Source organism: Lissotriton helveticus, chromosome 3_1 (assembly GCF_964261635.1).
Source record: "Lissotriton helveticus chromosome 3_1, aLisHel1.1, whole genome shotgun sequence".
Taxonomy (NCBI): Eukaryota; Metazoa; Chordata; class Amphibia; order Caudata; family Salamandridae; genus Lissotriton; species Lissotriton helveticus.
In genome coordinates this window covers 1,099,602,335-1,099,626,640 of record NC_136061.1, presented here as the reverse complement: position 1 = coordinate 1,099,626,640, position 24,306 = coordinate 1,099,602,335, and the positions used below count along the sequence as shown (strand labels likewise).

At 44.3% G+C, this 24,306-nt stretch overlaps 1 protein-coding gene across 1 annotated transcript in view; it reads right to left on the bottom strand.

The window, feature by feature from the left end:
* Positions 1-24,306, bottom strand: part of PLA2R1 (phospholipase A2 receptor 1) — a 974,624-nt gene that overhangs the window by 31,240 nt on the left and 919,078 nt on the right. Inside the window, exon 27 of the mRNA XM_078681678.1 lies at positions 2,655-2,771. Within this exon, the coding sequence (XP_078537804.1) occupies positions 2,655-2,771 (117 nt within the window). The remainder of the gene's footprint in view (positions 1-2,654; positions 2,772-24,306) is intronic.

Below are 24,306 nucleotides of genomic sequence, written 5' to 3'. Positions count from 1 at the left end.
CACCAATATGAATAATTTATCCACAACAAACTTGTATTTGAGAAGCTCTGATTTTAGTTCCTTCCACCCACACTGCAATCCGGAGTACTACAATATCAGACCAATATGAATCATTTATCCACAACAAACTTGTATTTGAGAAGCTCTGATTTTAGTTCCTTCCACCCACACTGCAATCCGGAGTCCTGCAATATCACACCAATACGAATCATGTATCCACAACAGACTTGTATTTGAGAAGCTCTGATTTCAGTTCCACCCACACTGCAATCCAGAGTCCTACAATATCACACCAATACGAATCATTTATCCACAACAAACTTGTATTTGAGAAGCTCTAATTTCAGTTCCACCCACACTGCAATCCGGAGTCCTACAATATCACACCAATATGAATCATGTATCCACAACAAACTTGTATTTGAGAAGCTCTGATTTCAGTTCCACCCACACTGCAATCCGGAGTCCTACAATATCACACCAATACAAATCATGCATCCACAACAAACTTGTATTTGAGAAGCTCTGATTTCAGTACCACCCACACTGCAATCCAGAGTCCTACAATATCACACCAATACGAATCATTTATCCACAACAAACTTGTATTTGAGAAGCTCTCATTTCAGTTCCACCCACACTGCAATCCGGAGTCCTACAATATCACACCAATATGAATCAGTTATCCACAACAAACTTGTATTTGAGAAGCTCTAATTTCAGTTCCACCCACACTGCAAACCGGAGTACTACAATATCACACCAATATGAATCATTTATCCACAACAAACTTGTATTTGAGAAGCTCTGATTTTAGTTCCTTCCACACACACACCACCAATCTGGAGTACTACAATATCACACCAATATGAATCATTTATCCACAACAAACTTGTAAATGAGAATCTCTAATTTCAGTTCCACCCACACTGCAATCCGGAGTCCTACACTATCACACCAATATGAATCATTTATCCACAACAAACTTGTACTTGAGAAGCTCTAATTTCAGTTCCACCCACACTGCAAATCGGAGTACTACAATATCACACCAATATGAATCATTTATCCACAACAAACTTGTATTTGAGAAGCTCTGATTTTAGTTCCTTCCACCCACACTGCAATCCGGAGTACTACAATACCACACCAATATGAATCATTTATCCACAACAAACTTGTATTTGAGAAGCTCTTATTTCAGTTCCACCCACACTGCAATCCGGAGTCCTACAATATCACACCAATACGAATCATGTATCCACAACAAACTTGTATTTGAGAAGCTCTGATTTCAGTTCCACCCACACTGCAATCCGGAGTCCTACAATATCACACCAATATGAATCATGTATCCACAACAAACTTGTATTTGAGAAGCTCAGATTTCAGTTCCACCCACACAGCAATCCGGAGTCCTACAATATCACGCCAATACAAATCATGTATCCACAACAAACCTTTATTTGAGAAGCTCTAATTTCAGTTCCACCCACACTGCAATCCGGAGTCCTACAATATCACACCAATATGAATCATGTATCCACAACAAACTTGTATTTGAGAAGCTCAGATTTCAGTTCCACCCACACAGTAATCCGGAGTCCTACAATATCACGCCAATACAAATCATGTATCCACAACAAACCTGTATTTGAGAAGCTCCGATTTCAGTTCCACCCACACTGCAATCCAGAGTCCTACGATATCACACCAATACGAATCATTTATCCACAACAAACTTGTATTTGAGAAGCTCTAATTTCAGTTCCACCCACACTGCAATCCGGAGTCCTACAATATCACACCAATATGAATCAGTTATCCACAACAAACTTGTATATGAGAGGCTCTAATTTCAGTTCCAATCACAGTCCTTCTAACCTTTCTAAATCTGTGTAACCTACTCCCCACTCTCTCAGTCACTTTACTGAAAGGAAAGGCAGGTGCTTGTGCTTATTTACACACTAGCAAAAAGATATCAAAAGTTCTAGGAAATGTAGGAGAAACAGAAATGCTCCTGGGAGAAAACCTACGAGGCAAAACATTCTATTTTTTCAGTTTTCCAATAAAAGTGAAAGGGGAGGATCCCCCTTCCAATGAAAAAATAATTACATTTCCAAAAAGGTTATAATGGACAAAGAAATAGTACAGTGATTCAGCACATTCCTCATCCAGGTTAGGAAAGCCAAGATGGCAGAGATGCTACACTTGCACATGTGCTAATTGGAGCGAGAACAGGGAACTCAATGATTAAAAAAAAAAAAAAAGCGAGAATCATTAAGGCACTTATTCAGAGTGGTCTGATAAATCCAGTATCGGGCACAAGCAACATTTTTCTGACACGTCTTTGAGGTTTTTTTTTCAGAAAAAGGGTAAATTTGTGGGCCTGAGTGACAAATCATCAACTCTACTGGTTATTTCTGATTCAAGCCTGCAGGTAAAGCCGCCCTGAGGAACTACTACAATGCGCTGCAGTGTATGTATTTTCTCCAGGATGTGAAAGAGAAAGGCGAAAGAGGAAGAAAGAAAATGTGAAAAACATTTGTCAATAATTTAAAAAAGAAAAAATATAACAAACACAGTCATGCTTACCACGTATTTTCTGTAGAAAAGTATAATAAAAACAATTTACTCATTTGTTGTCATCTTACTTTCTTGCTTGTAAATGATGCTCAGCCAAATGAATTTGATTGGCGAATGTAAATGCTGTAATTCTTGCACAAGAAAGGTATTTTCTTCATTATCTTTAATACTTAGAAGATCCGATCCTACGAGGGGCACAGGCAAAAACAACATGGTGATTATGACTTGACTGAATGACTTTCATACACAAGGTCAAGATATGAAAGTAAGTAATGAACCTACATTTGCAGGTGATGTTGATGTATAATTGTTGTGCAGTTGGGTCACACTGTGGGACATTGGAGCAATATGTGTAAAATTCAGACCTAAAATTGTAAGATCCCAAAAGATTGCATTTCTTTTGATTTTTAAAACTATGGGCCAGATGTAGGTAGCCAAATAGCGATCGCAAACGCCGAAATTCGCAGAATTTCAGCCATTGCGATCGCAATTAGGAATCGAATGATTTAGGTTAGATTAAACCTACTTGCAAAACAAGGAATTGCAAAATTTGCGATTCCCCATTTTGCGATTGCCTTAAATGCAATGTAAGTAGCACAAAAGAAAGTGCACTTTAGCCTTAAGGAATCTCTTATTACCACCAACTTGAAGTTGGTGGTAATTAGCAATTTCCCTTAAAAAAACACTTTTTTGCTTTTTTTAAAGTGCCATGTGGCACACATTCATGCCCACATGTGCACACATGCACATTTCAGGGGTGCAATTTTATTAGGCGAGCGTGCCGGCTGGCGGGGTGATGTGTCTTCCTACCATTTAAGGGCTGCGGTGGGGAGACTTGGATGGTGGCATCCGCATTTTTGGTTTCAGGCATGATCTGTGTATGGGGCGTAAGACCTCTTGTGTCCTTTAACTGCAGGGAGCTTTCGTTTCTTGGATGGCTTCATGGTTCAGTTCTTGGCTGGTAATTAGCAATTTCCCTTAAAAAAACACTTTTTTGCGTTTTTAAAGTGCCATGTGGCACACATTCATGCCCTTAGGGCATGTATGTGCACCACATGTGCACACATGCACATTTCAGGCGTTCAACAGGGTGTCCCTCTGGAACCTTTGCACCCTTGAAATTGCGCACGCAATTTGCGAGTACCTATCAGGTACTCGCAAATTGCGTGCGCAATTCCCATTCATTCCTATGGGCCTAGGGAAGGTATTCCTTGATTGCGAATCTCAATTTGCGATTCGCAATTAAGGAATATTAAGGAATCACAAATATTTTTGCTACTCCTACATACATTCAATTTTGCGATTCGGTAAAAATCGCTATTAAGGACTCGCTAAATTGAATTCACCTACATCTGGCCCTGTATGGCTACTCTATGTTGATTCCGCTCTCATTTCTTGAAACAGGAAGCTCCCTTGCCATTTCTCTAGTTTCCTCCCTCTGCTAATTTCCTGTTTCCTAGAATGATCGTTCCCAATTTTCAGTCTGCCTAAGCCACTGTCCCCGTTTTCGGCACTTGTGGTTTCAACACTCTTTTTGTCTAAGTTCAATGGGTTCAACAGTTGCAGGTCATGTCTAGCAAGCAAATACAACCCTTCCGGAATGTCCACTAGAACTCTGACCTACTTCGTATGTTGTGGCCAAAGAAAGGTAGCTCAGAGAAATAGTTTCTCCTGCCAAACATGCACGTGCACAGAGAGACTCCAAGCAACTGCAAAACAGATTTTTCTGTGCCTCTGTACACATGTCCAGTGACTGCACAAACTCCATTTCTGCTCGATAAATGTTTTTCACATTATACACAATGTAAGGATTTCCTCAAGTGCTTATGGAAATTGAGTTGCATGTTTGGCAATCTTTCCTTGGAGCTGCTGCATGGTGAGAAGAAAAGTGTGCTAAAAATACATGCATGAATTTCTGTCAACATAAATTGCGCTCTGTGGCTGAACCTTCGGGCCTGTTTACGAGTCATAGGAACGCGTCTCCCTGCTGCTGGGCTGTTGGGGAGAAGCACGTCCAGGCCTACGTGCGGTGCAGGGCCCAGGGATTGCACGGTGGTGAGCGCTTCATTGGGGCCTGTCTTCCGCATTGGAACATGTTGGTGGGGACAATGGTGCAAGAGCAGCGTGCACGCCTGTGCTTCCCATTGTGGGTGTATTCCGGGTTGCTGGACATGGGTGATGCCTGAAGTTGCCGGTCTTTGGGGCGAGTACTGCATAGCGATTTGGTTGCTGCCTTTCTTGTGATGGGGATGATATATTTTGTCTGGTTATGTTCTGCTGGTGTCCATGAGGTCACCATCATCATTTGGACTTTGGTTCGGCATCCTGTGATTCTGGGCACTTCACCTTTCACCCGCTCATTACGGCTGTCTCGGCTGCTTTTGGTTACTCTTGTGGTTTCTCTCCTAGTTAAATGGTTGCTTTCTTATTGGGACTGTATCGGGCCTGCCACCTTCTTATGGGTGCGGCATGCCCGTGTTTTAGGGGCAACATATTGCTGAGTGTTTCTGGGCATGCAAGTTTATCAGGCGAGCGTGTCGGCTGGCGGGGTGATGTGTCTTCCTACCATTTGAGGGCTGCGGTGGGGAGACTTGGATGGTGGCATCCGCATTTTTTGTTTCAGGCATGATCTGTGTATGGGACGCAAGACCTCTTGTTTCCTTTTACTGCAGGGAGCTTTGGTTTCTTGGAGTCTTGTATGGCTTCAAGGTTCAGTTCTTGGCTGCCAATTTTTGGAGCTGGGATACTAGGTTTGAGTCTCAAAGTCTGCTCAACATCCTGTGATTCTAGAAAAATGACTAAATCTCCCCCTGCCTACTAAAAATTAATGTGTCCTTAATTATTATAACTTGCTGAGGCCATCTGCTGCAGATGGTATGACTACCAGGACAGTTGTCTATGGTCATGGGGTGATAGGTGGGGTTGGCTGTGGGGGACCTTCCTGTGGGTCTCAGCTTTTCCTTCTTTTTGGTGTATTCTTCCTATGTCTGTCGTGGACAGCTGACTAGTGAGTGGGTGATATCATTGGTGATTCTGTGCGTCATTTCCTGTTTTCTGTATTTGTCGCACAGTTTTGGGTAACTGTGGGCCTGCATCCGATCTCTCTGACTGGTCTCTGGGGGATTCTTGGGTCCCTTTCTGTTGCTTCTGTCCAGTTTTTCTAGTATATAAGCGGGGAGCGGGGTTGAGTGATTGGCTAACCCACATGACTGGTGTACTTTCTGGCAGACTTTTCCTTTTCAGGGCCATGGAGCTGTTTGTTTGATGGAGCTGGTGTCGGGGTCCTTCAGGTCTTGATTGGCCCCTTCACCTCTAAATTCTTTGAATGGCCTTCATGACTCTGTTTGCCTTGGTCACGTTTGGGGTGAGACCTTTTGGTTTGGTCTTTTGCCCTCCTGGACGAATGGTCGGCTCATGTTGGGTTGGTTTTTTGCATCCATCACGGTCTGGGAAGGATGTATTTGTTCACATTGTCCTCGCTCATGCCGAAAGCTAGTGGGTCGAGGGTATGCGGTGGACGGTCGCTGTTGGTAGTTTTTCCGTGTGTTTGGGCCATCTCCTTTGGTTGTTTGGCTGGTCTGTTTTCTCAGGAGTCTGCCTTCCTATGTTTAGTCGACTCTCGGGGTGCCCAGAGGGTCTTCCCGGGGATTCCTGTTTGGTCTTTATTTCCCTGGCTCCCATAGTTTTGTGGCTCAGCCTTCCTCTGGCCTTGGTATACCTTGGTTCTGGGAACCGATCGGTTTCGACACAGTTCTGGCATGGTTGGAGTGTCTGTCCCTTGGAGTTGTCTTTAGTTGGTTTTGGGATCAGCTGGCTGTCTCTGCTTTTCGGTTGGGTATTAAGTTTCTCTGGGCCATTTGCCAGCTGCGGTTCTTGTGTTTTTATTCGCTGATCGGGGCGGGGGTTCTCGTCATCTGGCTTTTGGAGCTCCACTGGTAATCCTCAGGCTGCTAGGGTCATCAGGATCTGCGGGTGAGCTCCCCTCTGCTGCAGATATGGTGGCTTTCCCTGGGTTACTTTGCAGCAGCAGTCTTTCCTGGCCCTTTAGGCCCGGTTTCTCCTGCAGCCTCTGATGGTTCATCTGTCTTTAGGGATCCACAATCTCGGGTTTTTGTTCGTCTGGTCATGATTGCTCTGGCATTTGTACCAGTTCTTTGCAGGTGGATGGTGCTGGGTTTCTTTCAGAGGGAGCTCTTGTGTCCGCCAGGGAGATCACTGGCAAAATATCGACCACCACAATATCGGACATAAATATCGTTGTCAAAAATATAACCTATATTTATCATGGTAAGTACAAAAATATCGGAAGAAAATATTGTCGTAAAAAATATCGATGTACAAAATAGCATTTTTTTATATGTATAAAAAATAATGTAAAATTCACTGGAGGCTGCATGGGGTCCACGAGCGGTCTCCTTCGCTTCTGGATTCTGATTACTATCTTCCCCGATAGCGTTGTCCTCAGGCTTCGTTTGTCCCGAGCGGGGATTAACGAAGATCGGGTGAATCCGCCCTTCTCCCCTCTCACCTCCTACTCTGCGGAGCCCGCTAGCCGCCACCCTGCGGCTGCGCCTTAGCTCCGCGGCTGCCTGTCTCCACCGCTGAAGCGAGGCGGGGTGAGGTTCCGACTTCACGCCCACACTAATCGGCGGCAAGCTCGGAAACCACTTTCCATATACCTCCCGTTCGGTTGGATGGTCCGGGGCGCAGAATGTGTCACTCCTTGATCCCAAAGCGGATGCCCACAAGTTTTTACCTCATCTTAGATGCCGGTAAGATCTGAGTAGTGAGTGCGGTGCAGTGCGGTGCGGTGGGGAGAGAGTCAGTCCTTGACGAGCGCGCCGCCCTAACCAGCGGCCGCCATGTTTCCCCAATATGGATTTGTTTTAAGTAAGCAGTAAGGAGGGGGGCGGGCGCGCGGTATAAAGTGTTCGGGAAGCGCTAAAGATGCAGAATGTTTGAAGCCCCTAAAAGTCGTCAGTAATACATCAGGGAGACGAGGAGCCAAGGGCAGAAGGCGGAGGAAGGGTTCCCGGAACAGTACCCCTGTGGGAAAGCAAGGGGAGGGTTGCAAGGCCCCCCCCACTGCACCCCAGACAGTGGCATGGACGGTGGAAGTGAGGTGGGAGTAGAGGGGGAAGCTGGGGCCGAGGCTGAGGTTGAGGCCGGGGTGGAAGCGGACAACATTAGCGAGAGCCTAGGGGTGAGGCTGGGGTGTTTTACTAAAGGGGTAGCACCGCACCCTAAAACTAGTTCCAGCCCCAGGTCAAAGGGCAAAGGTAAAACCAAGGGGTCCCTTGACAGTGTGACTCGTATCACATCCTCGCTGCGATCATACTTTAAAGCGCTGCCTCAAGTCCTGGTCATCACACAAAGCATAGAGGGGGAGGACTGTACTCCTCAGGGAAACATGAATGAGGACACCACGGTCCCAGTGGTCACAGCGATTGACTCCACTAGTTCCGCTGTCACAACAGAGACAACAGTGACCTCAAAAGCAATTTTAGCAGCATATCTTGGGGAGCCCAACCCTACTGAGGTGGTCATTGAGGGGGCCACGGGAGACGTTATGTTCGGAGGAAAGGTCGGAGAGAAGAGGGGTGGCAGCTCACTGGAGGCATTGTTGACCGCCATGAGAGATGAGATAAGGAACGGCTTTGCGGAATCCAAGACAAACCAGAACGAGATCAGGGGGGTTTGTGATACCCTTGAGAAAAAGGTAGACGGGCATTTTGAAAGAACAGAGAGCCTGGAAGGTTCAGTCAGGGAACTAAAAGCGAGTCTAGAGTATGCAGAGACCAGGATCCAATCCCTAAGGAGAGAGGGGGATGTGATGAAAGAAAGGGTTGAGTCCCTGGAGAACTACTCTAGAAGGAATAACCTTCGACTTCTCAAAGTCCCGGAGGGGAAAGAGGGTGGAGACATCAAGGCTTTTGTGGTGTCACTACTAAAGAACACCCTCAACCTGGAGGAAACAGCGGAAACTCTGGAGAGAGATATACAGAGAATCCACAGAGAACCTTTCCGCCTGAACCCCGGGAGGGTGAAACCTAGAAAGATCTTACTGAATTTCCTTACTTATACATTAAAGGAAAAAATCCTCAATCTCGCATTGAAGGCGAAGTCACTAAAGGCCCCAGACTTCTCTTTCGAGGTTCGGTCCGATCTCTCAAAAACTGCCCTAGACAGACAATGGGAGCTTGGTCTAAAAATGGAAAAGTTTAGGGCTGTCGGGGCAACAGTACAGATGAGGTTCCCCGCCTTCTTGAGGGTTATGTATAATAATAAAATGCACAACATCCGCTCCCCTCTGGAAACTGATGAATTAATTGCATCCATTACTGAACACTCACGGGGGGGGGGTTCTAAAGCTATAAAGGGATCACACACCATGTTCCATCTATTGATCTTGAGGCTGCAGGGGACCCAAACGAGGTAGATCTCCCCATGCACTAAGTACAGCAATTTCTCCTTTTTTGCGGGCATCTGATGGTCACCTGCATATGTACCCTTGAAATGGAGTAAGTAGTGAAAAAAAAATAGAACAAATAAACTACAAGTATAAACAATTATAAAAGGATTTAAAAAAATTTATATCTGTATGTAAACCGAAGAGTAAAAAAAAAAAAATAAAGAAAAAGGGCTAAATATAAATTTTAAAAAAAAAGAGAATTTTTAAAAAAAATGGAAATCAAAAATATATAAAAGGTGGGTGGAACACAAAATATATTTGGAACTCACAGTTCAAGTTGGGGGGGGGGGGATTGGAGTTCCCTTCCTACCTTCCTGCCTCCTTACGCCCTTCTGTTTTTTTCGAGATACTTTCTCTCTATATGCTTGACTTTTGCCGGTCCCTGTACATAGCATAGGTGAGGTGGGAGGGGAGGGTTAGTCCAATGACGCAAACCTGGCTATCTATCTGGCCAGCGTAATGAGGGAGGGTTTTCCAGGGGAGGAGTAAGGGGGGGCGGCACGGAGGGGGGGGGGAAAGCTCAGAAGTCCTTGTAAACCTGTTCTCGTTAATTTCGCCTTGAGAAAGTTCTCCAAACGTCTCTGTCAGGTCAAGGGATTCCTCTTCATACATCTGAGTGGTGTTGGTCCTATTGGTGGGGGGATGGGAGGTAGTAGGAAAGGGCTATGACCGTGGTTCAATTTTTATCCTGGAATGTTAATGGCCTGCGTGTGAGGGGAAGTAGTCACAGAATTTTACAGTACTTGAGAGATTCCCCCACGCAGGTCATCATCATAGAGGAGACACATTTGCTTAAACATGAAGTAAATGAAATGTTGAAAAAGCAGAGGTGGGTGGACAAATTCGTTTGCACGAATCACAATGCCAATATTCGAGGGATCCTCATCATTTTTAAGAGGGTAGCTAAGGCACAGATCGTGGACCACGATGAGGACCTCAGCGGGAGATGGCTTTTAGCTAGAATAGTCCTAGACGGCCACCCATATACCTTAGTGGGCTACTACGGCCCGAACCATGATGACCCATCCTACTTAAACAAGATTCAGAGTTCTTTGATTACCTCCCAAGACCCGGTAATTTGGGCCGGAGATTTTAATATAGTTTTAAATCCCAGGCTTGATAAGTCCCCGAACTCCAGAGCCCTGAAACCTTCTAAATCTAGACTCACCCTTCTATCAATAATGTCAACTTTAGGTTTAGCGGATGTATGGAGGGAGAGGGCGGGCAATACTCTGGGGGTCTCTTTCCAGAATTTTAAATACAATCATAAGTCGAGGATCGCCTATGCTCTCTTCAGTAACAATCTCAGAGATGCACTGAAGGAGTTGGTATACCTTCCCCCCCACCTATCAGATCACTGAACTATCCTTTTTACCTTGATACATTCCCAACAGATCAGACACACCTCTTGGTCCTTCGATCGGACAATTCTGCTCGATGAGGATGAGAAAAGCTTCCTGTTAGCGGAGTCTACTGCTTTTCTGGAAATCAACCTGAACTCGGCTAGTATAGTAACGGTGTGGGAAGCTCTTAAAGCCTATTTAAGAGGGTGCATAACCAAGAGAGCCTCACACAGAGGGAAGGTATATAGGGAGGCAGTCAAAAACTTAGAGCAGGAATTGCGTACTATAGATCAGAGGTGTGGCCCCGCTGGAGGATCTGTACAAGATCTTGAGAACCGGGCCAAACTGAAAAAAAACCTGGAAAATATATTACAGGAAAGGGTGTCAAAGAGGTGGGAGGCGAGCAAACTCTCACATTTTGAGTATGGAGAGGCGGCTGATAAGGTCCTAGGTGGAAGATAAAATCAGACCAAGCCAAGAAATATAGTAGGGAAATTAAACGAGAAGGGGAGTTAACAGCTAGGACTTCTAACTCGGAAATTAGAAGCGCTTTCCAGGAATTCTTCCAGACCATCTATAAGGAGGAGATTACGGATGACCCCACGGTTAGGGACTCCTGGTTAGGAATGGTTCAACTGCCTACTTTTACAAAGGATCAGAGCGAACACCTAGATAAGGAAATTTCGGAAGCCGAAGTCAGTAAAATTATCGGGCAACTGAAGCGAGGAAAAGCGGCAGGCCCAGACGGTTTACCACGGGAGTTGTACCGGGTATTAGGTCCTGCCATAGTTCCATCGTTGACTGCCCTCTTTAACAGCATTTTTTTAAATGGCTTGGCGCCACCTGAGTCATGGAGTGAGGCGATTATTGTGCTAATCCCTAAACCTGGTAAGGACCTGACTGATTGCTGGTCCTATCGGCCGATCTGGCTCCTAAATAACGACTATAAGATCTTTCTAGCCATTCTGTCGGCACGATTGGAGAGCGAGATCGGCTCAATTATCCACCAAGACCAGAAGGGATTTATAAGGGGTCGTCAGTTGGCAGACCTAACTCATGACCTGGTTGGGGCTATAGACATCGCCTCTACTTTTTCCCTCCCCTTGGCCACGCTCACTCTGGATGTTACTAAAGCATTCGATAGGGTCAATTGGCCCTATCTGGCCGCGGTAATGAGAAAGTTTCGGTTTGGGCTAATTTCTGTCGAAGCATCGATCTCCTGTATAGGGACCCCAGGGCTAAACTGTTGGTCAATGGTACTCTCACAGTGCCCTTTAACATCATGAGGGGAACCAGGCAGGGCTGCCCGCTTTCCCCCCTCCTATTCAATCTGTATATTGAACCCTTTGCACAAACCTTGAGAGAGGAGCATAACATCCCCTCTTTTGAGTTTGGAGGATGGGCCAAGCGGGTAGGACTTTATGCAGATGACATCATTATCTATACTTCCGACCCTGTGCAAGCCTTTCCTATAGTTGTTAAAAGGGCGGAAGAATTCGGGCAGATCTCTGGGTATGAGATCAACGCAGGGAAAACCGAGATAATGATGTGAAACATTTGCAACACACAGCTGGCAGTAACTTCATCAATGCGTTATGTGGGAATTAAGATCACTCAGGAAATCGGTAACACTGCAAAGACCAACCTGGACCAGGTTCTCCGTGAATGTCGGGCGCTTCTAAAATCTTGGACCTTTCTCCCATTGACCATTCTTGGGAGAATAAGTTTAATAAAAATGTCCATTCTTCCCAAGTTCACGTTTATCTTCAACACCATCCCATTAGCCTTCGACTCCAAGCAACTCCAAAAATGCCAACAGGAAATTAATTCATTTGTATGGAATTACAAGGCGACCAGGCTGGCTTGGGAGAAATTGAGAAGGAGGAGGGAAAAGGGAGGGCTTGCCCTACCAGATCTACAATACTACGCATGGGCGTTTCAGATGTCGCACTCTAGGATGCTGCTGAAATCCCCATCAAGTTCATCCATTGGGAAAATGTTTAAGGCCATGCTTAATGGGGCGGACCTGCCACTTGATGGTTTTCTATTTAAATTTGGGGAGCAGAAGTTCTTCCAAAAGGTGATCCTAAAGATCTTACACTCATTGGCCAAAACTTGGGTGCTGATTAAGGCAAGAATTGGGTTGGTATACTTCTCAAATCTCGCTACATTTGGGATTCCCCTGGGCTTCCCCCCTGTTTTGGGGATATTCTTGCAGTACCCCTAAGAGAGGCAGGGATCCTAAGATGGGGTGAATTGCTAGCAGGAGGGGCATTGGTAGAATGGGACGAGCTACATGAAAGAGTGGGTCCAGCTTTATCTAGGTTTAAATATGTACAGCTCGTCAGCTGGTCTAGAGAGTTGACAGGAAAAAGGCTCATTTGGGGAGGAGTAGCAACTTGGAATACCAGCGCGTAGAAAGGCAATCGGGGGGCAAAGAAGTAGCCTTTTGGTATTGGACCATTTTGGAGGAGGTGGATGGGGAGTTTACCCTCCCCGACGAGCAGTGGGCAGGTGACATGGGCCTTCAGTGTGAGGACTTGTGGATAAGATCGTTAACTCTCCTGTACAAAACCGTTAAGCCCGCATGGTTTAGGCGGAATCACCTGTTCACTGTCCATCGAGCTTACCTATCCCCGCAAAGGTTATCCAAATTCCAACCAGAAAAATGTTGTAATAAATGCAACCTCCTGGTGCCTCAGACGTCCATATGTTTATGGAGTGCCCCCCAATCAATCTATTTTGGGACGAGACAAAGGTCACTTTGGACTCGATCCTTAAAACATCATTATCCCTCACACTACCATTGATTATTTTTGGGCTTGACGACAATATTACTGGACCTGCAAAGGCCTTCCTGTTCTATGCAATTCTCCTTGCGAGACGGCAGATCTGCAAATTTTGGGTCGACTCTAAGGCACCATCACACGCAGGCTGGCTGATGTCCCTATATGATACATCAAAGGTGGACCTGGCCAGATCCTGCAGTAAACGTAACCCCACCTTTTGGAACTTGCTGGTTCAGTGGAGGTAATTTTCGTGCCATCATCCCCAGGGTTTTTTTTTTTTCCCCCGGGTCCGATGATTATGCCTATATACTCCATGGTCCAACGTGGTGGTTCCGTTCGAAAGCAACTGGTCCTACAGGCCGAAATATGCCTCGATGGAGTCTGGCCTCTATGTCTGGGCTTCACTAAGGATTATGATCTTACCTTTGGCCTACTGACATGTATGGTGGTTGGCGTTCTTTTCTTGGAAACGAGGGTCAGGCAAATGAGGACAAAAAATAAATAAAAAAATAATAATGTAAAAGTAATTAAATAATAAATGTAACTTTACAAAAATTATTTAGATTGATTTGTAAATTTTAACAATTATAAGTAATAAAGTTAATTAAAAAAATACTTAAACATACATATATAAAATGTAATAAATAGATATATTTACTTAAAAACAATTCATAAATAATAATTTAAATTAATTTTCAAATGTAATGAATATATAAAGATTATAAATATATATATATATACACACTTGTAAAATTAATAACAAAATATATATTAAAAATTAAAGTATTAAAATATTAAATATTTTTTTAATCTACATTTTGCACTACATTGAGTGCAACAGTCGAGAAAGTGTTGGAGAGAAGAGGGGTAAAAATTACAATTCCCACTCCAGCAAGTGCTATAGTAGAGAAAGTGTTGGATAGCAGATAGGTAAAAATTACTATTCCCACTCCAGCGAGTGCAACAGTAGAGAAAGTGATGTATAGCGGAGTGTTAAAATGCACTATTCCAACTCCAGCGAATGCAACAGTAGGGAAAGTGTCAGACAGCGGAGAGGTAAAAATTAGTATTCCCACTCCAGTGAATGCAATAGTAGGGAAAATGTGTGATAGCGAAGGGGAATAATTTACTATTCCCACTTTAATGAGTGCAACAAGTGTTTGATAGTGCAAGGGATAAAATTACTATTCCCACTCCAGGGAGTGCACCAGTAGGGAAAGTTTTGGATAGCGGAGGGGAAAAAACTTACTATTCCCACTCCAGAAAGTGTAACAGTAGGGAAAGTGTTAGATAGCAGAGGGGTATAAACTACTATTCCCACTCCAGCGAGTTCCACAATAGGGAAAGTGTTGGATAGTGAAGAATTAAAATGTACTATTCCAACTCCAGCGAATGCAACAGTAGGGAAACTGTTGGATAGCAGAGAGGTAAAAGTTAGTATTGCCACTCCAGTGAACGCAATAGTATGAAAAGTGGTGGATAGCAGAGGGGAGTAATGTACTATTCCCACTCCAATGAGTGCAATAGTAGGGAAAGTGTTGGATAGTGGAGGGGAAAGAATTACTATTACCACTCCAGCGAGTGCAACAGCAGGGAAAGTGTTGGATAGCGGAAGGGAAAAAACGTACTATTCCCACTCCAGAAAGTGCAACAGTAGGGAAAGTAATGGATAGCGAAGGGTTAAAATGTACTATTGCAACTCCAGCAAATGCAACAGTAGGGAAAGTGTCAGATAGCGGAGAGGTAAAAATTAGTAGTCCCACTCACGTGAATGCAATAGTGGGTAAACTGTTTGATAGCGGAGGGTAATAATGTACTATTCCCACTCCAGCAAGTGCAACAGTAGGGAAAGTGTTGGATAGCAGAGGGGAAAAAATTACTATTCCCACTCCTGCAAGAGAATCGGTAGGGAAAGTGTTGGATAGAGGAAGGGTAAAAATTACTATTCCCACTCCAACGAGTGCAGCAATAAAGAATATGTTGGATAGCGGAGGAGTAAAACTTACTATTCCCACTCCAGCTAGTGCAATAGTAGGTAAAGTGTTGGATAGAGGAGGGGATACAATTACTATTCTCACTCCAGCGAGTGCAGCAATAGGGAAAGTGTTGGATAGTGGAGGGGTATAAATTACTATTCCCACTCCTGCAAATGCAGCAGTAGGGAAAGTGTTAGATAGTGTAGGAGTAAACATTACTATTACTACTGAAGAGAATTCAAATTTTAAAACAAACAAAATATCAACTACAAAACAAAAGATAATAAAAAACAACAAAACATATATAAAATTGAAAAAATTACAAAACATGGAAACATTATAATGTTAAAAAAATCTAGAATTTACAGATTAATTGTTAAAAAATGAAAAATAATTTACAACCAAATAAATATTTTGAATAGAAAATATCTATAATCAAAAACATTAATTATTGCATACATTTAATATTTTTCTCCTACCCTATAACACCACACAATTTACAACACACATCTAAATAAAAAAATAAGTGTACCTCCATAATTAAAACAAATAATTATCAATTGAACAAATATTATTAATTACAAAACACATTAAAAAAGATAAAAATTAATGTACTGACCAAACGATTAGCCCTATAGAACCAAAATCTACAAACAAAATTAAAATAAACAATTACGATAAATATTTATTCATTAATGAACGAATATTAATGAGCAACTAATTATTAACTAATCAATCTATAAATTTTATAAAGTAAGGACAGCCTTCCTTTTCGAAACAAGCTGCATTTGTTAGATATCTGAAGAGCTTGAGTATAGTGCTCCTTTTGAGCTATAAGCTAAATATAAAGATGGTTAGTATTTAAACAGTGTTTATGGATTTTTCCCATCTCTACCCCAATAAACACCACAAAAACACACCTAAAAATAATTACACAATTTCCATAACTAATTTTACATGAATAAATTAAAATCATTTAACCACAAATCATTAATTTAAAAAAATGTACATCCCACCATTTACCACTATAAACCCCACAACTCACACATCTTATTAATTACACAATAGCCATATTTACATTTTATTTAATTATCATTCATTAACAAATAATTAATTAATTATAAATACATTACCTCCCACCCTATTCCTCTATAAACCCCACCACCCATTTCTAAAACCATGACACAATTACCATAATTATTTAACAATTGATTAATTAATACCAATTAACAAGCACATTTTAAATACGTATTAATACATTAATGTCCACAATTAACACTATAAAATAAAAACAAATAAATATTATATACAAAATATTAATACATTTATTAAAAATAGAGTACTTCCCACCCTACTCCCCTAACAACCCACAACCCACTCCTAAACAAATGGCACAATTAACATAATTACCAATTAATAAATAATAATTAACAAACAATTAAAAAATAATTATTAATAAATACATTCCCACAATTAACAGTATAACATATTAAATAAATATGAATTAATAAGAAATAATAATGTAATTATAATTAAATTACTTCCCACCCAATTCCCCTATAAACCCACCAACTGCTCCTAAAAACCCCCACAATTAATACATTTACAGCCAGTTATTAATTAATTCATAATACATTAATTCCCACAATTAACACCATAAAATCAAAATTAAATAAATAAAAATAAATACAAATTAATATTTAATGTATTATAATTAAATTACTTCCCACCCTATTCCCCTACAAACCCACAACCCGCTACGGAACTAAAACACAAAATGTAATTGAAATAAAATTAATAACTACTTAAAATGTAACACATTTATTAACAAACAAAAGCAATACTTAGACAAAAAAAATACATACATTTAAAATAAGTACTAAAATACATAACACTAACTAAAAAAACGATATTTTTAACAACCATATTTTTGCAAACGATATTAATGACTTCGATATTTTTAAAAATGATATTTCTTACCTTAAACTTGATATGCTTGAGGGAGCATGGGCAAGATGGCGAGCGGGTAGGACATGTTTCACTCGCCTCCCCGCTGCCATGCGCCCAATCTGGCCCAAATCTAAGCTGTATCCCCTCACAAGAGCACAATAGGGGGAGAATAATGCCCTGACTAGCCCGCAACAGTGAGCCGGGGCGACTCGAGGCAGGGGCCCGTCTGGGGAGACGAGAGAATCCCGAGAAACGGTGAGGCCAGGATCAGAAAATGGTAGCTGGTCTGAAGTAACCCTGGGCGTAGTGTGCGTAGTGGGGCTACGCGAAGCTACACAAAGTGGGCGAGAAACTACGCCCACCTGCGCACTTCGGGTAGCCCCACTACGCGCCGCATGCTCCCCTCCCCTACATGCCTAATTTAATTAAATGGGCCCCAAAAAATAAATAAAATGCACTTAACCTGTCCGCGGCGTCCCAGGGCTCCCTCTGCTCGTTCACGGCGCCGTCTACTAATCAATGCGCATGCGCGGGCGGCCGCGCATGCGCATTTCTCGCATGCGACAGTAGTGATGTCATCCTGAAGGGAGTGGCAAGATTAAGCGCAAAATTAATGGTTTCTTTTGGGGCGTCTATGCTGCGCCCCAGGCATCTCCAGCAGCACGCCACTGAAATCAATGGCAAGGGGCAGGGCAGTGGGTAGCAACAACCCGAGCACTCCCTCGCCTTCGCGCTAGTCCCAGACCTTCTGATTGGACAGCGGGAGGTGAGGGAGTGGGTTGCAGATTGTGGAAGAGCCTGCCGACCGCCGCGCAGAGCCCGAGTCAGTGGGAAGGAGAGAGGTGGGCTGCGAGCGGGAGTGCGCGGGGTGGTGACTTTAAAACAAATGTGATGCAGGCGTGACCAACAGTGCCTGTGTGTGTCGCTCCACTCCGTTCCCAGGCCCAGCAGCGCAACAACATTTCCAGGGCCGGGCCGCAGGATTCTGCCAAGATCAAGGAGGTGACCGAGCCTCCGTACCTGGGCCCCATGTGTGTGAGTAAGAGCAGCTAAAAGGGGTCCGAGGGTTTAGAACAAGACTTGCAATGCAGCATTGCGGAGACACCTTTGTGGATGCTGGCACCAACTCCACCATTCACCCGAGGGCGAGGCCCCTGAGTGCGACCAAAGGATGTCCGCTCCCAGTGGGGCAGGCCGGCCCTTGCTGCTCTTGGAGACCATGTAAGCACTAGCAACACCCCTGCCTGAGCCTCCTCCTGGTCGTCTTATTAAGGCCCCGCCACCTTCATCAGAGCACCTGGCCAACGTGAAAGTGCGGCACTGGTACCTGGCGTGGGATTGCCTTGAAGGGCTAGGCTCATGACGATGCAAAACTGGAGCGGGCAGGCAAAGGTAAGTTAATTTTTTTTAATTTATTTAAATTAAAAGTCCCACCGAGTGACCTCCCAGTCCCCGCGCGACCTCCCACCCCCCAACCCGTGAGTTCTGCCGGCTGCTACTGTGAATCAGAGAGGTGTTTATTAAATCTACATGCCACATTTGTTACATGTGGATCCATAGAGTAGTTACCAGTTTAGGGTATCTAACAATCTGCATGTATTAAAAAATGATCATCAGTTCATGCCTTCGTAGTGGAGTAGAAAAGATTTTATTATATGAAAAACAGAACAACAATAACATATGGGGCCCATAACCTTAAGTCCCTGCACCACCCCATTTTGCCCTCAGCTAAGCTTACTCAGTGAAGTATCTGGTGTGCCAGTGAGTGTGTAGAAATATTAAGATTGAAAATATTTGTGCCTGGGCAGGGAAAACAGGGAGAGTTGTGTTATAGGGTGCCAGTCCATAAACACAACAGCCATTCATCACTATGTGAGTTCTAATCTGCATTCAACAGAGTCAATGGCCTGTATGGGCCTAGGTCCGTTGGGTCCTTATCGGGTTTGGGAAGAGAAACAAGCACAGCTTTTCATTGGGAGTCGCTTAGGGTAGCAACAGAAAAAGCTTATAAGTAGAGTAGTTTCAGCCAAAGAGCAACCAGTGGAGCATAAGCTTTATAAAACTTGGCAGGGAAGCCGTCAGGCCTGGGGTCTTGCCCTTAGGGCACTCTGATACTCTCCTGTAGCTCAAACTGAGTGATATGGTCATCTAGCTATATTTCATGCTCTGGCATAATATGAGGCAGTGGGATCAAGGAGAAAAACGTTTTGAGTGCATCAGGGTCATATAATGGTGTGGAGGCTCCATGTGTATCTCTTTCTGGGTATATAGAAAGGCGCCTATGAAAGAACATAGTGCCTGTATAGTAGAGTAAGATAGGTCCTGGTGGACAAACCATGCCAGCAAGCGACCCGGTCTGTCCGCAGCAGCATGTGTGGAAGCCGAGTGGGCCCAGTAATTGAGACAGCGCAGTCTCCCTAGCAGGGACGCATGTTCCCTTTGCTTATTTGCCAGGGGATGTATCTTAGCTTGGTCATGTACCTCTTGCATCTCATGATGGAGTAGTGCACGCTCAATGAGTGTAAAACCTTTTTCAAGATGTGGACACATAATCCATAGTATACCCATGCAGTGCTCACGTATTGTGATCTTAAACACATCCCAATTAATTAGCCTGTTGAAGCTGTACCATCATTATGATCAAAGCAGTCAGTTATTGTGGTTCCCAGTGATGCCCGGAAGCGAGGGTCCTCCATGGCCCCCGGTTGCAGCCACCATGTGGAGCTCGTGTATCAGTGTCCCATTCCAGCCTTAAATACTACAGATTGTAGTCAGAGTGTGTACAACCCAAATAGTTAGTCTGTAATACTGAGGACAATAAATGAGAGGCACAAAACAGTCTGTCAAGTCAGATATGTAAATAGAGTGGGGCTGAGTAGACTGAGTACACGCTGGCTGCAGCATTGCATTGATTTCAGACGTCAAGTAACTGCCAGTGCTGTAGCCAGTTGCAAAGTCCCCGTGCAGTGGAGACTGTGGACCATTGGGACAATGGGGGGAATGAACAGTCAAGGTCTGGTTCCAGAACGCTATTGAGTCTCCTCAAACGAGCCACGGCAGACTGCTCCATTGAGAGAGCGCACTCGACAATTTGTCAGGAAAGAGGTTTTGTTCCAAGTTGGGGGATAGTAATTCCTGGTGGTCATCTAGGCAGTCATGTACAAAAATGATCTGCCCCGCGTCAATGTTGACTTCTTCAGCTAAAAAGGGGATCCCTGGCCTAATCCATATTAAAGCCCCTCTAGCATAGGCTGGAAAAGTAGTGGCAAATAGCGGGGAGCACCATCGCTTTTGGAGTCTGGTGGTTTCTGGGAGTGCCAAGTGTGTCTTCTGCAGAAGAGCAATATGAATGGAACGTCTCCTAAGGTAGGAGCAGATGGAGTATCGACGTGTCAGCGGGTGAATGCCCCTTACAGTCCATGAAAGGATGATATTGAGAACCATCAGCATAGTGAGAGGGAGTCATACTATCACAGATCACATGACTTTCAGAAGTATGTCGTAGAGGCAGTGGCTGGTCTACATGGGTGTGAATGCAGTGTCGGGCTCCATCTAACAACAAAAGGGGAGGTATTTGAATGTTTGCAACCCAACAGGAAAGAACGAAACTGTCAATTCCATCAGAGCAGAGGGACAATGTGTATCTGCCCAAACTACCAAGCTATCTAGTTTGCAGGGCTCTGTGCTGGTCCCAAATTATTTGCTCCAGATCAGGAGCATGATCTGGTTGGGAGGTCGGTTCCTGTGCCCACTCCCCTCTGCTGGCAAACTGAAGACACCCCTTATGACCCATCACAAGTCAACGGGGACAAGGGCCCGCAAGCCTGGTCCACTGACTCTAGCTACTCACATGCAGCCATGGGGGTGTCTAAGAAATTCATTTTTCCATTATGTACAACTCATAGAGGTGCCCGAAAATAGAGTGAGTACTTCAGGTTCAGAGTGGGCAACCAACATTTTGTGGCCAAGGAGTGCTCCTTTGGTTCTGCACTGCAATAGTGTAATCTGGGAATGTCATTATGTGAGCGTTTTCAACCGTGATGCTTGGAAGTACCCTTGCTTCCCTCATTATAGTATCTCTGTGGACATAGTTTAGCAATCGGAACAGCAGGGGCCTAGGATTAGATCCAGGCGGGTGCGGCCTCGCTGGGACCCTGTAGGCATGTTCTATGGAAAAGAACTGTGACTGTTCTTCTGACAGGATCATGTCATGTATCCAGTAGTCCATGAATGTAACACCATCCCTTCCTTCCAGTCCCTCTGGCAATCCCTCCACACGGATATTATTTCATCAGGAGTGACCCTCGGGATCATCTGCTCTGCGTTCCAATGTGTGCCCATGGACAGTCAGCGCCTGCATGGAAGTCTCTATGTTGTGGGGTCTGGGGGCAAGCTCATTGACAGTGTGCTCAATGGAGCAGGTTTTGTCAGCCAATTTGCGATGGTCTGCATACAATAAGATGAGGTCAAGTCACCACACTATCAATCTTGCTTTCAAGAGAGGTTCTTGTTTGATCCAGGGAGATTTTAATCTGGTCCACCGCCTTCAGAACCGCATCCAGTTTGCTTCCCATGGAGGTAGAGGAGTTTGAAATGTCTGGTGCATCCAGGATCTCTATTCAAAACAATGACAGCGAGTTGGCTCTGCCTTTTTTGTTTCTCTGAGCCTTTGTGCGACAGCACATATCAATACTGAAGAACACTAGCAGCAACAGTTATCCTTGCAAGACCTCAATCCTCCTTGGAGTCAGACAGGAAAGGCCATGTTTAATATGTTGAAATTGGTTGGAGAGAAAGGAAGTGAACCAACAGAGAATTAAATAAGATGTGGTGACCTCAAAAAGGTGTTACAGCAGCATCTCACGATTTAAGGTGTCGAAGGCCAAATTGATATTTAGGAGTATTTAGTAGCACAGGCAACCTTTATCGACTGCCTCATAAGTATCGCCCCTGAATGTATTGACACATGTTTTGGTGTTTTAGGGGACCTGGACTCCTTTGATCTCTCTGGCGAATAGCAGTCTGCAGGTCCACTGAAAAACACTGCTTTTTGACAGCCCATTAGTGTTGCATTGACCGAGTGAGACTGTTGCTGCTCTGTTCACAAAGTACTAATGGACTGTCTACAATTGAAACCAGGATGAGAGAGGGAAAGAGTCAGAACGTGTGTATGTGTCTGTCTGAGAAATATGTGGGTTTTGTGTGTGTGTGAGAGAGAGAACCTATGAGAGGGTGTATGTGTGTGAGCCAGAGCTTTATGTGGAGTTGGTGCTCACCACTACCAGTTTAAAAAAACATTTTAATATGGGCCCCCAGGAGGCTCTGTATTTCAATTTTTCAAATTTACAAGCAAACACAGTTATCTCTTTTTTGAAAATGTGTGCAAGAACTCTTAGGGCAGTCGAAGTCAGTGATGCAGTCACAGAAACAATTTTACTTCATGTTGCATGGTATATGTGACCCAGTTTCCTGGGAGTTCTTTTCCCTGATGTTTTTTTCTGCAGCTTTTTTTCATACATCTTATGAGTCTTGTATTGTGTATTCTGCAAACTAAGGTGCTTATTTACAAGCCCCTTATGTCGCTGTTACACCACTTTTTCCCATATTAAAAGGGATGCAAGGACGGCTCACGGGGCTTGTAAATAAGCCCCTAAGTTACCTAAACGTGTTGGGCGACTTCCGAAGTTCATGTGTGTTCATGACGGCATGCCTGAAATCTCTGGAACTGATTATGAACACTGCTAGTTTATGACAGTAACAATTACTGTGTCAGAAAGATGTGCGTACTACATGGTCATACTTGCCTTGGCCTCTCTGCAGAGCGCAGATAGGGATATACAGTTATATGCAGGGGCGGCCGCATGACTCGCGGATGGGGGTAATCTCGCGGGAGGTGGTGCATGGGTAAATTTAAAAATAAATGAATAAATAAATAAACTTACCTTGAACTCATAGGGGTGCCGGAAAATAGAGTGAGTACTTCAGGTTCAGAGTGGGCAAATGACATTATGTGGCCAAGGGGTGTTCCTCTCCTTCTGCACAGGGAATAGAATTATGGGAGCATTTTCAACCGTGATGCTTGGAAGTGCCCTTGCTTCCCTCAATATAGTATCTCTGTCAACATAGTTTAGCAATTAGAACAGCAGCGGCCTTTGATTAGATTCAGGCAGGTGAGGCCTCGCTGGGACCCTGTGGGCATGTTCTATGGAAAAGAACTGTGACTGTACTTCTGACAGGATCAGTTTGCATATCCAGTAGTCCATGTATGTAACACCATCCCTTCCTTCCACTCCCTCTGGCAATCCCTCCACACGGATATTATTTTGTCAGGAGTGACCCTCGGGATCATCTGCTCTGCGTTCCAACATGTGCACATTGTCAGTCAGCGCCTTCATGGAGGTCTCTATGTTGTGGGTTCTGCGGGCAAGCTCATTGACAGTGTGCTCCACGGAGCAGGTTTTGTCAGCCAATTTGCGATGGTCTGCATACAATAAGATAAGGTCAAGTCACCACACTATCAATCTTGCTTTCAAGAGAGGTTCTTGTTTGGCCCAGGGAGATTTTAATCTGGTACACCGCCTTCAGAACCGCATCCTGTTTGCTTCTCATCAAAGTAGAGGAGTTTGAATTGTCCGGTATATCCAGTCGATCTTTCAGTGCAGGTGTATTTGGGGCTGCACCACCTGCTCCGAATCTTAGAACCCATCAGGCCAGACATGGGGGGCAGGTGCTTCTCCTGCGTGGGACAGGCAGGTAGGGTTCAGGACCCGTTGGTAGTATCAGATGAGTTTCCAACTGATCAAGTGCCACCTTTATGTGTATCTTTTGTTGCAGTGGTGTGATCTTGTGCAGGGAGGACTCAAAGGTGGTGTCTAGCACAGGTGGCCACGAGGGAACATGATTCAGGCATTAGGCAGTGACAATGGGCCCCCAAGGCCCCTTATGTCGGTAGTGGGGAGTTGCACTCATCATGTGGCGCAAGGGTTCACTTGTTTGCATTCGCTAAGCCACATGTGCGCAGCATCACAAGCAGCCCAGTGTCAGGAATTACCTGCTTATCTGCCTTCAGAGCAGAAGCCAGGAGCGGAAGAGGGCAATGACACCACCAGTCTAGAACATGAATATTCAGCTTGTACTCAGAGCAGGCCACAGTCCATTATGCTTGCAGGCAACTTCCCTGCCCTTCTATT